General features: G+C 42.0%; 1 protein-coding gene across 1 annotated transcript in view; it reads right to left on the bottom strand.

Annotated features, from left to right (window-relative positions):
- The window catches only part of LOC115224528 (dynein heavy chain 2, axonemal-like), a 211,781-nt gene that overhangs the window by 61,308 nt on the left and 137,385 nt on the right, over nt 1–13,088 (bottom strand). Inside the window, exons 53-59 of the mRNA XM_036513449.1 lie at nt 11,594–11,743; nt 10,495–10,662; nt 9,027–9,187; nt 7,442–7,581; nt 5,125–5,257; nt 3,897–4,042; nt 793–1,003 (exon numbers count right to left, since the gene is read on the bottom strand). Coding sequence (XP_036369342.1) covers nt 793–1,003; nt 3,897–4,042; nt 5,125–5,257; nt 7,442–7,581; nt 9,027–9,187; nt 10,495–10,662; nt 11,594–11,743 — 1,109 coding nt within the window. The remainder of the gene's footprint in view (nt 1–792; nt 1,004–3,896; nt 4,043–5,124; nt 5,258–7,441; nt 7,582–9,026; nt 9,188–10,494; nt 10,663–11,593; nt 11,744–13,088) is intronic.

Genomic DNA, 13,088 nt, shown 5'->3' with positions numbered 1-13,088 from the left:
TATACGACAGGCTTCTTTCAGTTTCCGTCTACCAAATCCACTCACAAGGCATTGGTCGGCCCGGGGCTATAGAGAAGACACTTGCCCAAGATGCCACGCAGTGGGATTGAACCCGGAACCATGTGGTTGGTTAGCAAGCTACTTACCACACAGCCACTCCTGCGCCTATAATATACTGACAAAAATTTAAAAGCATATAGGTTGTCGATACTTCTAAGCTTCAGTCATTCTCTGTACTTTTTAAATTTTAGTCAGTCGATTACTTCTGATATCTCAGAAGATCAGGGATAGTTATAAAGTCCCAAGTCAGAAGAAACTAGTGATTCATCCACCCTAGAGAAGTTCTCACTTTCCAAACAACATATCGTTGTCGTCACTGCCACAACCAAAACTACCACCTATTTCTTTACTACCCACAAGGGGCTAAACATAGAGGGGACAAACAAGGACAGACAAACAGATTAAGTCGATTAGACCGACCCCAGTGCGTAACTGGTACTTAATTTATCGACCCCGAAAGGATGAAAGGCAAAGTCGACCTTGGTGGAATTAGAACTCAGAACGTAACGGCAGACGAAATACCGCTAAGCACTTCGCCCGGTGTGCTAACGATTCTGCCAGCTCGCCGCCTTAAATAAGCACCACAACTACCACCACCTCAGGCTCACCGCCACTAACACCACCACCAACACCACAGCCACCATCTCTATTGTCACTGCCACCACCACTTGCCAAAAAAACCCAAAACCCCATTAAATTAGCATTAGCACTAAACAACTTCAAAAACTTCACCTTCTGCTGGTCGTCAGCTTCTTTCTTCTGCTGGAACAGCACTGACAAATATTCATCGCATTGCTGCTGCACCTGGGCCACTTTTATTTTGTCCTCATCCAATTCCACAGACATTTTCTGCACCTTCTCTCGGGTCTCATCAATTTTGCTGAGACCATTTTTAAGTTTGCTGGCGGCATCACCGAGTTCTTTCTTCTTTTCAAGCAACAACCTACAAGAATTAACAACAAAAACTAACTTTAACAAAAAAATTGGGTGTGAGAGGCTGTCTATTTCTTTTTTCTCTCTTTTACTTGTTTCAGTCATTTGACTGCGGCCATGCTGGAGCACCGCCTTTAATCGAGCAACTCGAACCCGGGACTTATTCTTTTGTAAGCCCAGTACTTATTCTATCGGTCTCTTTTGCCGAACCGCTAAGTAACCAGCATCGGTTGTCAAGCAATGCTAGGGGGACAAACACAGACAAACAAACGCATATATATATATACATATATACGACGGGCTTCTTTCAGTTTCCGTCTACCAAATCCACTCACAAGGCTTTGGTCGGCCCGAGGCTATAGCAGAAGACACTTGCCCAAGATGCCACGCAGTGGGACTGAACCCGGAACTATGTGGTTGGTAAACAAGCTACTTACCACACAGCCACTCCTATGTTTCTCTGTGAACATGTGTGTGTGTATATGTGTGTGAGTGAGAGAGAGAGAGACTATGTCAGTGGATGTTTTTGTGTGAACTTCTGTATGTGTGTGTATTGCGTTTGTGTGTGTGTGTGTGTGTGTGTGAGTGAGAGAGAGAGAGAGAGAGACTATGTCTATGAATGTTCTTGTGTGGACGTGTCTGTATGTGTCCATGCATGAGTGTGTACACGTCTGTATGTGTGTGCGTGCGTGTGACTAAGTGTGTGTGTATGTTTGTGTATGTTTACATGTGAGTCTATGTGCCAGTGTGAGTGTGTGTGAGTGTGTGTGTGTGTGTGTGTGTGCATGCGTATATCTCTGTGTACACAGGTCAACAAAAAAAAAGTTTTTTTTTGTTACACAGAACCTGAAAATGGAATTCATTCATTGCCATCACATCAAGATTTAAAGATACTGGATCCACAAAATTTCATTATTTTTTTCAATGAAAACAGCTTATGAAGAACAACGCATAACATACAAACATCATCACCATCGTCTTTTAACATCTGTTTTCCATGCTGGCATGGGTTGGATGGTTTGACAGGAGCTGGCCAGACTCCAATTGTCTGTTGCAGCGTAATTTCTATGGCTGGATGCCCTTTCTAAAACCAACCACTTTCTAGTAGAAACAATTATAATTATAATTATCATTATTAATATTTATAGAATTGAGCTAACTCCTCCAGAAGATATAGAAGCAAAACAAAAAAAGGAAGAGTGTCATTGTCATCAAGTGAACGATATTTTAACATCTCGTGTATCTTCCATAGGTTCAAAAAATAAACGTGTCAATCTCTCTCTTTACTCTCTCTTTTACTTGTTTCAGTCATTTGACTGCGGCCATGCTGGAGCACCACCTTTAATCGAGCAACTCGATCCCGGGACTTATTCTTTTGTAAGCCCAGTACTTATTCTATCGGTCTCTTTTGCCGAACCGCTAAGTGACGGGGACGTAAACACACCAGCATCGGTTGTCAAGCAATGCTAGGGGGACAAACACAGACACACAAACACACACACATATATATATATATATATATATATATATATATATATATATATATATATATATATATACATATATACGACGGGCTTCTTTCAGTTTCCGTCTACCAAATCCACTCACAAGGCTTTGGTCGGCCCGAGGCTATAGTAGAAGACACTTGCCCAAGATGCCACGCAGTGGGACTGAACCCGGAACCATGTGGTTGGTAAACAAGCTACTTACCACACAACCACTCCTGCACTTCATTTTGGTTAATATTTATAGGACTGAGGTAACTCCTTCAGAAAATATAGAAGTAAAAAAAAAAAGAACTCTGAAGGAGTTACCTCAATCCTATAAATATTAACCAAAATGAAGTAGATTGACACGTTTATTTTTTGAACCTATGGAAGATACACGAGATGTTGAAATATCCTCCACTCGATGACAATGGCACCCTTCCTTTTTTTTTGCTATTATTATTATTATTATTATTGAGTGAGAGAGCAGTGCATGCCATCAAAGTGACACTGGGGTAAAATATACAAAGCCCAGTATACCCATCATGACTACCCGTCTGATAAGGGTACACCAGGCACATGCATCACAACCATATGTGCGCGACATGGTGATCTCATATCAAGATAAACAGCACATGATCTTGCAGGTGGGGCCCAGTTAGAATTTTCTTCAGGTCGAGTAGCCCATCCTGCTCAAAAGGTCCCTGAATAAGGGTTGTTTAAGGATGTTGAACGAAACACCCATGTTTCCAGAGGAGAATTATCCAAACCCCAAAGAATCCCTCTCAACACACGGCTATGATGCTCCCCCACTACTTCTGCTCGTGATCAGAGATGCACATATCTTCTGCTACTAAGGGACATGCTCAACTGGTTATGGTCAAACAACTGACAAGCAAATCTGTGGTATTGAGCAGAATATTTGCTGTAGCCCATCTTTTATACCAAGACAAAACAATGTACATGATAACACTTCCAATCATTTAAGATCAGAAGCCACGAGACTCACTGCCTGGTACTGCATCAGGGCATTTATTATTATTATTATTATTATTATTATTATTAAGTAAGCGAACCATCCGATCGTGGCCGTTGCCAGCGCCGCCCCGACTGGCCTCTGTGCCGGTGACATGTAAAATGCACCCACTACACTCGCGGAGTGGTTGGCGTTAGGAAGGGCATCCAGCCGTAGAAACACTGCCAGATCAGACTGGGCCTGATGCAGCCTTCTGGCTTCACAGACCCCAGTTGAACCGTCCAACCCATGCTAGCATGGAAAACGGACTCTAAATGATGATGATGATGATGATTATTATTATTATTATTATTACCCATCTCAAGTAAATGTTGGTCTTGTACCAAGAGTTTTACACAGAACAGTAAAGAAACAGTTAAATGTTTTTGAAGAATACGTACAGTTTATAACCTGAAACAAGCTCCAAGTAATTAGTTGGTGTCACGTAGTTGTGTCTCTTTAGCTCAGCTGTCATTCGAGCAGAATAGTCAAAGACCGATTTATGTATCAGAGAGAACATCTTGGCAATGTTGTGCTTCAGTTTTTCCTGTAGAAAGAGAAGATTGGATCTGTAGTGATGCTGCTGTGTAAGGTTCAGCGCACATGCGCAGAATGGGATTGCTTCCGGTTGGCCACCGGAAGTCTTCCCCATGCGCACGTGCGGGAAACTGACCCCTAAAACGCGGTTCGCTCATTCATTCTTTCTGGCCCTAGCAGCACTCGTGGACGGACGTGTACTAGCAGTCTCTCTGAGGACTTCATACCAACCAAGCAGCGAACCACAACGAATCATTTCGACCAACAAACAAGTACCAGTACTACAGATTCGGCTGTCGGTTTCCCTCCAGAGAACACGTGCACCAGTTCTACATTACGACGAGAAATAAACAACATTTTTGCTGTGTTCGTAGATCGCCTGACTTGAATGTGACGAGATCAGATCGGACACCCCTCCAGTGATACCGAATCTAGATCCTGTTATAGATCCTTTAACATTTTCGTTACCAAATTTCTGTTGAAATACACAACCTTTGCTTTAATTAGTTTTGAAAATAATGAAGAATTTAGCGAAAGTGAAATAACTTTGTCGTTATTAACCCTTTCGTTACCATATTTCTGCTAAAATATATTGCCTTTGTCTAAATTAATTGTCAAAATAATGAAGAAATTACTCTTTACTCTTTTACTTGTTTCAGTCATTTGACTGTGGCCATGCTGGAGCACCACCTTTTAGTCGAGCAAATTGACCCCAGGACTTATTCTTTGTAAACCTTGTACTTATTCTATTAATCACTTTTGCCGAACTGCTAAGTTACGAGGATGTAAACTCACCAGCATCGGTTGTGAAGCAATGTTGGGGGGACAAACACAGACACACAAACATATACACAGACATACATACATATACAAATATATGATGGGCTTCTTTCAGTTTCCGTCTACCAAATCCACTCACAAGGTATTGGTCGGCCCGGTGCTATAGCAGAAGACACTTGCCCAAGATGCCACGCAGTGGGACTGAACCCGGAACCAAGTGGTTGGTAAGCAAGCTACTTACCACACAGCACAAGGTTAACACTAAATGCTACTAGTTAACTCAGTCACTGAGTAAATAAATGTAACACCAACCTCTTCTTCATTTTCAGTTTTCATATCAACGAGGTATTTGTCAGCAACTTCCAAAAGGGCTTCTTGGGGCCAGTGGCTAAACCAATCAATCGTTGTACAATTGACAAAAGCTGGGTACATTCGAATGCGATTCCTGCAAATAAAAGAGATGAAACATATTTGTTCACTCAAATCAGTGTGGGTAGGATTTTGAAACTTCAACATCAAACTATTTTCCCACGGTCACTGGATTGTTGGACTATTCCATCTTCCCTGTCACGCTTCTTCTTTCTTTTAGAACATTTGTACCTTCCAAGAACCATCCCTGCTCCCTTGGAGATTCCAGTTTATTCCCAGTTAACTTTTCAGAGTTACATCCAGTTCTATATTACTCTTTTACTTGTTTCAGTCATGTGACTGTGGCCATGCTGGAGCACAGCCTTTAGTCGATCAAATCGACCCCAGGACTTATTCTTTGTAAGCCTAGTACTTATTTCATCGGTCTCTTTTTTTTTTGCCGAACCGCTAAGTTACGGGGACGTAAACACACCAGCATCGGTTGTCAAGCGATGTTGGGGGGACAAACACGCACATACATATATACGACGGGCTTCTTTCAGTTTCCGTCTACCAAATCCACTCATAAGGCTTTGGTCGGCCCGAGGTTATAGTAGAAGACACTTGCCCAAGGTGCCATTGTTAATAGATTCTTTGAGATGTGGAATTAGGAGATGGGAAGAACTGGTTGATGGCATTGAAAATTTCTAAGTATTAATGGTTCGGCAGTGACTATTCAAGGATGAGTATCACCGAAGAGTATTCAATAAAAGTATTACAGTCGGTCAGTAATGAGTATTCAACGATGTGTATTATAGAGGCACAGCAGTGATTACTAAATGAGTATTGCACCGGCTCAGCAATGAGTATTGAATGTTAAGTATTGTAGTGGTTCAGCAATAAGCATCACAGTGGCTCAGCAATGAGCATTCAATGATGAATATAACAGTGGCTCAGCAATGAGCATTCAATGATGGATATTACAGTGGCTCAGCAATGAGCATTCAATGATGAATATTAGTGGCTCAGCAATGAGCATTCAATGATGGATATTACAGTGGCTCAGCAATGAGCATTCAATGATGAATATTAGTGGCTCAGCAATGAGTATTCAATGATGGATATTACAGTGGCTCAGCAATGAGCATTCAATGATGAATATTACAGTGGCTCAGCAATGAGCATTCAATGATGAATATTAGTGGCTCAGCAATGAGCATTCAATGATGAATATTACAATGGCTCAGCAATGAGCATTCAATGATGAATATTACAGTGGCTCAGCAATGAGTATTGTGCTGGCTCAGCAATGAGTGTTAATTAATGAGCATTGGAGAGGTTCAGCAATGAGTAATCAATGTTTAGTATTACATTGAACCAGCAATGAGCATTCAATGATGAGTACTGAAGTGGCTCAGCAATGAGTAATCAACAAGCAGTATTGCACTGGCTCAGCAATTAGTATTAAATAACGAGTATTAAACAGGATCAGCAATGAGTAATCAGTGCCAAAATAGACAAGGAAGTGTGGTGCAATCTTCTGGCTTGCCAGTCCCTGTCAAACCTTCTAACCCATGCCAGCATGGAGAACAGATGTTAAATGATGATGATGATGACGAATTGTATAAAAAAATCATTAAAATATAAAGTGGATTGCAGAAGTACAACCAATTTATTGCACAAAAAGCACCAACCGATCGTGGCCGTTGCCAGCCTCGCCTGGCACTTGTGCCGGTGGCACGTGAAAAGCACCAACCGATCATGGCCACTGCCAGCCTCCCCTGGCACCTGTGCTGGTGGCACGTAAAAAGCACCCACTACACTCACGGAGTGGTTGGCATTAGGAAGGGCATCCAGCTGTAGAAACACTGCCAGATCAGACTGGAGCCTGGTGCAGCCTCCTGGCTTCCCAGACCCCGGTCGAACCATCCAACCCATGCTAGCATGGAAAACTGCCGAACCATTAATACTTAAAAATTTTCAATACCATCAACCAGTTCTTCCCATCTTCTAATTCCACATCTCAAAGAATCTATGAACAATATAGAACTGGATGTAACTCTGAAAAGTTAACTGAGAATAAACTGGAATCTCCAAGGGAGCAGGGATGGTTAAACGATGATGATGATGAAGTTTTAAGAACAAAATCTTATACAGACCCTCAAGGGTCATAGGAACTTTGGTTGAGAATCACTCATGTATACAAAATATAACAAGACATTGAACTTCCAAGTGAACATAAAAATAAAGAAAAGAAAATGTTCTCTTGAAGAATCCTTACCGGAATGGTTCTCCTACAGGACTCATACACATCACCACATGGAGGTTGGTACGTACTCGGTCAATGAGGAAAGCAAAAATACTCTGAGGGGTATCTTCTAAGCCTTCTTTTTTGGCTAAATCTGACAGAGCATTCTTCACCTACACAAGCAAACAGAACCAACACAAAGTATCAAAAAAAAAAATGGACAGATATTTATGTTTTTTTTTCGAATCATTTTTTATTTTACACATTTGACACAAATTACATAAGCTCATCTGTTATAGTCCTAGAACTGCATCCAGTAGTGAAGGGGGCCAATTTTGGGAGTTTCAAGGGCATGTCTGGTAAGTTCACTGTCATCAATTCACTGCAGGGAAAGTTCACTGCACTACCTGTGGGCCAGTGTAGGGGTGGTCAGCCCTGGGCAGCCCTTTCCATCCTGTTGTAGGCTATTGCTGTAGGTAATATATGCTTTTTGTGGGGTCTGGGGGTGGCAAATGGAAGGGCACATACTCTAGCTATGTTAGTGGTTCACCATCATCAATTCACTCTTTTACTTGTTTCAGTCATTTGGCTGTGGCCATGCTGGAGCACCGCCTTTAGTTGAGCAAATCGACCACAGGACTTATTCTATGTAAGCCTAGTACTTATTCTATCAGTCTCTTTTGCCAAATCGCTAAGTTTCGGGGATGTAAACACACCAGCGTTGGTTTTTATTAGTCAATACCGTGTACTACTGTGTTAGCAGTGCTACTAAATCACATGTTAAGGTCTTCTCTACAGATTTTCTATAGAAATTATAGCCAACACTGATTCTGTTACGATGGTGTTAGGAAGGGCATCCAACCATAGAAACTATGCCAAATCAGACTGAAACATGGTACTGCTCTCCAGTTTACCAGTTCTAGTCAAACCGTCTAACCCATGCCAGCATGGAAAGCAGATGTTAAACGATAACGGTGATGATGTTTCGTATCTGTAATGCCAGATGAAAACAAGCAATGAGATCAAAGATGAAAAATGGGTTTATGGGTGTGTATGCCATACTCCAGGAGTTCTTGCTCCTTCATCAGTACCCATCCAACTCATTAACCATCATCATCATCATCATCATTATCATCGTTTAACGTCCATTTTCCATGCTAGCATGGGTTGGACGGTTCGACCAAGATCTGGGAAGCCAGAAGGTTGCACCAGGCCCCAGTCTGATCTGGCAGTGTTTCTACAGCTGGATGCCTTTCCTAACACCAACCACTCCGTGAATGTAGTGGGTGCTTTTTACGTGCCAGGTGAGGCTGGCAACGGCCATGATCGGATTGGTGCATTTACGTGCCACCGGCACAGAAGCCAGTCAAGGCGGCGCTGGCATCGGCCACGTTCGGATGGTGCTTTTTACGTGCCACCGGCACGGAAGCCAGTTGAGGCGGCGATGGCATTGGACGTTCGGATGGTGCTTTTTATGTGCCACCGGCACGGATATCAATTCTTAAATAGCCACTAAATAGAGTGCTGGCCGTAATTTCTATAGTAAATCTGTAGAGACAAACTTAGCAAGCAATCAATCTATGGTTACAAGAAGTCTCATCAGAAAACAGTGCCTTACCTCTTCAAATTCTTCTGGCTTGTACAAGTTTGGCACTTCGCCGCTGCTCAACACGTTATTGATGTCTTCCAAAAAACTCTCTTCTGCCACTTGGGTGTCGTTAAATAAGAAAACGGTTGGTTTTCCCTCGACCCCAACTATTGCATACAATCTTTTGATATCTGCAACGAGAGAAAAGCTACCGTTTTATTATTGAAATCAGGGGTAATCATCATCAGCATCATCATCATCGTTTAATGTCCGCTTTCCATGCTAGCATGGGTTGGATGATTTTGACTGAGGACTGGCGAACCAGATGGCTGCACCAGGCTCCAATCTTGATTTGGTAGAGTTTCTACAGCTGGATGCCCTTCCTAACGCCAACCACTCCAAGAGTGTAGTGGGTGCTTTTTACGTGCCACCAGCATAGGGGCCAGTCAGGCGGTACTAGCAACAACCTCGCTCGAATCCTTTTACACATGCCACCAGCACAGGTGCCAGTAAGGCGACTTTGGTAACGATCACACTCGAATGGTGCCCTTTTACGTGCCACTGGCACGGAAGCCAGTTGGCTGCTCTGGCAACGATCACGCTCAGATGGTGCTCTTGGCACCCTACTAGCATGGGCACAAGTGCCAGTAAAGTGATGCAGATAACGATCACGCTCGAATGGTGTCCTTTAAGTGCCACTGGCATGGAAGCCGGTTAGCTGCTCTGTTAATGATCACACTCGTATGGTGCTCATTGCAACCCGCTAGCATGGATGCCACTCATCAAATTTGATTTTGATTTTGCTTTTGATATTAATTATTATTATAGAAATTAATGGGTTCCCACGACGACGAGTCACTTATTAGAATAATGAAAGCTGTGGATCATCTTATTGAAATTTTCAAGTAAGCCACTATACCACCACTACCACTACTGTCATTACTACTGCTATCACTACCACCACCACTACTACCATTACTGCCACACCACTACTGCTACTACTACCACTACTACTATTATTACTACTACCATTATCATTAACTCCACCACCACTTTAGTCAAGCAAATTGACCCCAGGACTTATTCTTCCTAAGCCGAGTACTTATTCTATCCGTCTCTTTTGCCGAATCGCTAAGTTACAGGGAAGTAAACACACCAGTATCGGTTGTCAAGCGATGTTGGGGGGACAAACACAGACACACAAACATATACACACACATACATACATACATACATACATATATATATATATATATATATATATGACGGGCTTCTTTCAGTTTTCGTCTACCAAATCCACTCACAAGGCTTTGGTCGGCCCGAGGCTATAGTAGAAGACACTTGCCCAAGGTGCCACGCAGTGGGACTGAACCCGGAACTATGTGGTTCGTAAGCAAGCTACTTACCACCCAGCCACTCCTACGCCTATATATGCCGGGTTTCGTTGCAAGAAAACTTCCAGTACCATCGAATGCTGCGCTTGCTTCTTTGCACTTACCTTCTCTGAATTCTGATTTCCGATAATGTTTCGTGACCTCAATTGAGAAAAGAGTGTATTCACAAATACTGCTGGCCAATCGAGTGAGGCTCTGCCGTCCACTTCCTCCAATGCCGACCAGAAGCATATTTCCACGAGGCTGTCGAATCACCCTCACAATCTTTGACACTGTTTCGAATGAGATTTAGGAAATAGGAGCCAATATGTAACAAACTGGACAAAATGGAAAAAAATTTACAGATCTGTGATGGTAGAAATATTCTGGTCTGGTTGACAGATGGATGGAAGAACAACAGTCTGTGTGAAGTTCCAAAGACAAAGAAAATATTTATCATTGACATAACATTAACACAGAATATATATTTGCACAAGAATATTCACCAGACAATACTATGGGGGGGGGGGAGAACGAGAGATAGATAGACAGATAGAGAGAGAGAGAGAATGAGAGAGAGAGAGAGGAGGGAGAGAACGAGATAGAGAGAACGAGATAGATAGATAGAATGATAGAGAGAGAGAGATAGAGAGAAAGAAGGAGAGAGAGAACGAGAGAGAACAAGATAGATAGGGAGAGAGAGAATGAGAGAGAGAGAGAGAGAGGAGGGAGAGAACGAGATAGATAGATAGAATGATAGAGAGAGAGAGAAAGAGGGAGAGAGAACAAGATAGATAAATAGAGAGAGAACAAGATAGATAGATAAAGACAGAGAGAGAGAGAGAAAGAGAGAGAGAGACAGATAGAGAGAGAGAATGAGAGAGCGAGAGAGGAGGGAGAGAACGAGATAGATAGATAGAAGAGAGAGAGAAAACGAGAGAGAGAGAACGAGATAAATAGATAGATAGAGAGAGAGAACAAAAGAGAGAGAGGAGAGAGAGAACGAAATAGATAGATAGAGAGAGAGAGAGGGAGAGAGAGAATGAGAGAGAACAAGATAGATAAATAGAGAGAGAGAGAACAAGATAGATAGAGAAAGACAGAGAGAGAGAGAGAGAAGTCATAATAAATTGACACTTATTGCTAACGAAGAAACAGAAACATTTAATTTGCCATGACCAGCATGGACGAACTGGTCCTTGGAATGGCAAAATAATCACTGACCGTGTTCAATAGCGTCTCGGAACAATACCAGGTCCATAGGTACGACGCCGGGCGTGTGGTTATATTCAAACAACAATTCTTGCATTTGTTTCTTTAAAGATGACATGTCCTGGATGTCTTCGTAGACCAGGTCTGCATTTAGGTAGTCACCTGAAGAACAACCAATGAGAACAGTTAATTCATCATCATCATCATCGTTTAACGTCCGCTTCCCATGCTAGCATGAGTTGGACGATTTTGACTGAGGCTTGATTTCTACAGCTGGATGTCCTTCCTAACACCAAGGAAAGAACCCCTTCCAAGGAAACAACAGAGGGAGAATGGAAAAGAAAGGATGCAATGATTCTGTGTGAACATCCTGTTCACGAAATTAATGTGCAAGTGGCCGAGCACTCCACAGACATCTGTTCCCCTAATGTAGTTTCTCAGGGAGATTCAGCATGACACAGAGTGTGACAAGGCTGGCCCTTTGAAGCAACGTGAAATAAAGTGTCTTGCTTAAAGACAAAACGCATGGCTGGGAATCGAACTCATCACCTTACAATTGTGAACTGAACACCCTAACCACAAAGTCATGTGCTTTCACTATTACTGAGACACAGAACATATGCAGTTTATCTCTGTCAAAAATAAACTACAAGGTGGTGCTGAAAATTTCTTGGCTTTGGGTAAAAGAAAATAGAGGAGGATCAGTTAATTATGATCTTATTCATCATATTTCCCCTCTCAGATTTACGTACATATTGCAGCAGTCCTGTAGTTTTTCTAAGCCCTGTAAAAGAACTCAGAAGGTTGGGCCTCCAATCAGGTCTTTTGCAATACCCTTATAAAACCAGGAACTTTTCAGCACCCTATCATATGTATGTATGGGTGGGTGAAGCTTCTGGAAAGTTCCTGGCTTTTAGTAAAAGAAAATACAGGAGGATCAGTTATTTATGATTTTATTCAACATATTCCCCTCACAGATTCAAACACTTATTGCAGAGGTCCTTCAGTTTTCCTAAGCCCTGTAAAAGGGCCTCCAACAAGGCCTTTCACAATACCCTTAAAACCAACAATTTTTCAGCACCCCCTTGTATAATATCTCAATTCTACCTCACCAAATATCACCACAGGAAATATATTTCACAGATACATCATTATAATCATAATCATTTAACATCCCTTTTTCTCATACTGGCATGGGTTGGACAGTTTGACAGGAATCTGATGGGTCCAAGGATTTCATTGTGCTCCAATGTCTGCTTTGGTATGGTTTCTATAGCTGGATGCCCTCTCCAAGGCCAACCACTTAAAAGCATGTATTGGGCATTTTTTTTGTGCTACCAACATTTTTGAGGTTGCTTGTTAAGGTTCTCTCTACAGATTTTGTATAGAAATTATAGCTAGCACTATAGCCAGTGCTGGTTATAATTTCTAGAGAAAATATGTGGAGATAAATTTAGTATGTAATTTAATAGCATTGCTAACACAGTAGTACATAGCATTGACATAA

The sequence above is a fragment of the Octopus sinensis genome, linkage group LG25 (genome assembly GCF_006345805.1).
Source record: "Octopus sinensis linkage group LG25, ASM634580v1, whole genome shotgun sequence".
In the NCBI taxonomy this organism is placed as follows: domain Eukaryota; kingdom Metazoa; phylum Mollusca; class Cephalopoda; order Octopoda; family Octopodidae; genus Octopus; species Octopus sinensis.
The sequence above is the reverse complement of the archived record's forward strand: the minus strand, read 5'-3'. Positions and strand labels throughout refer to the sequence as shown.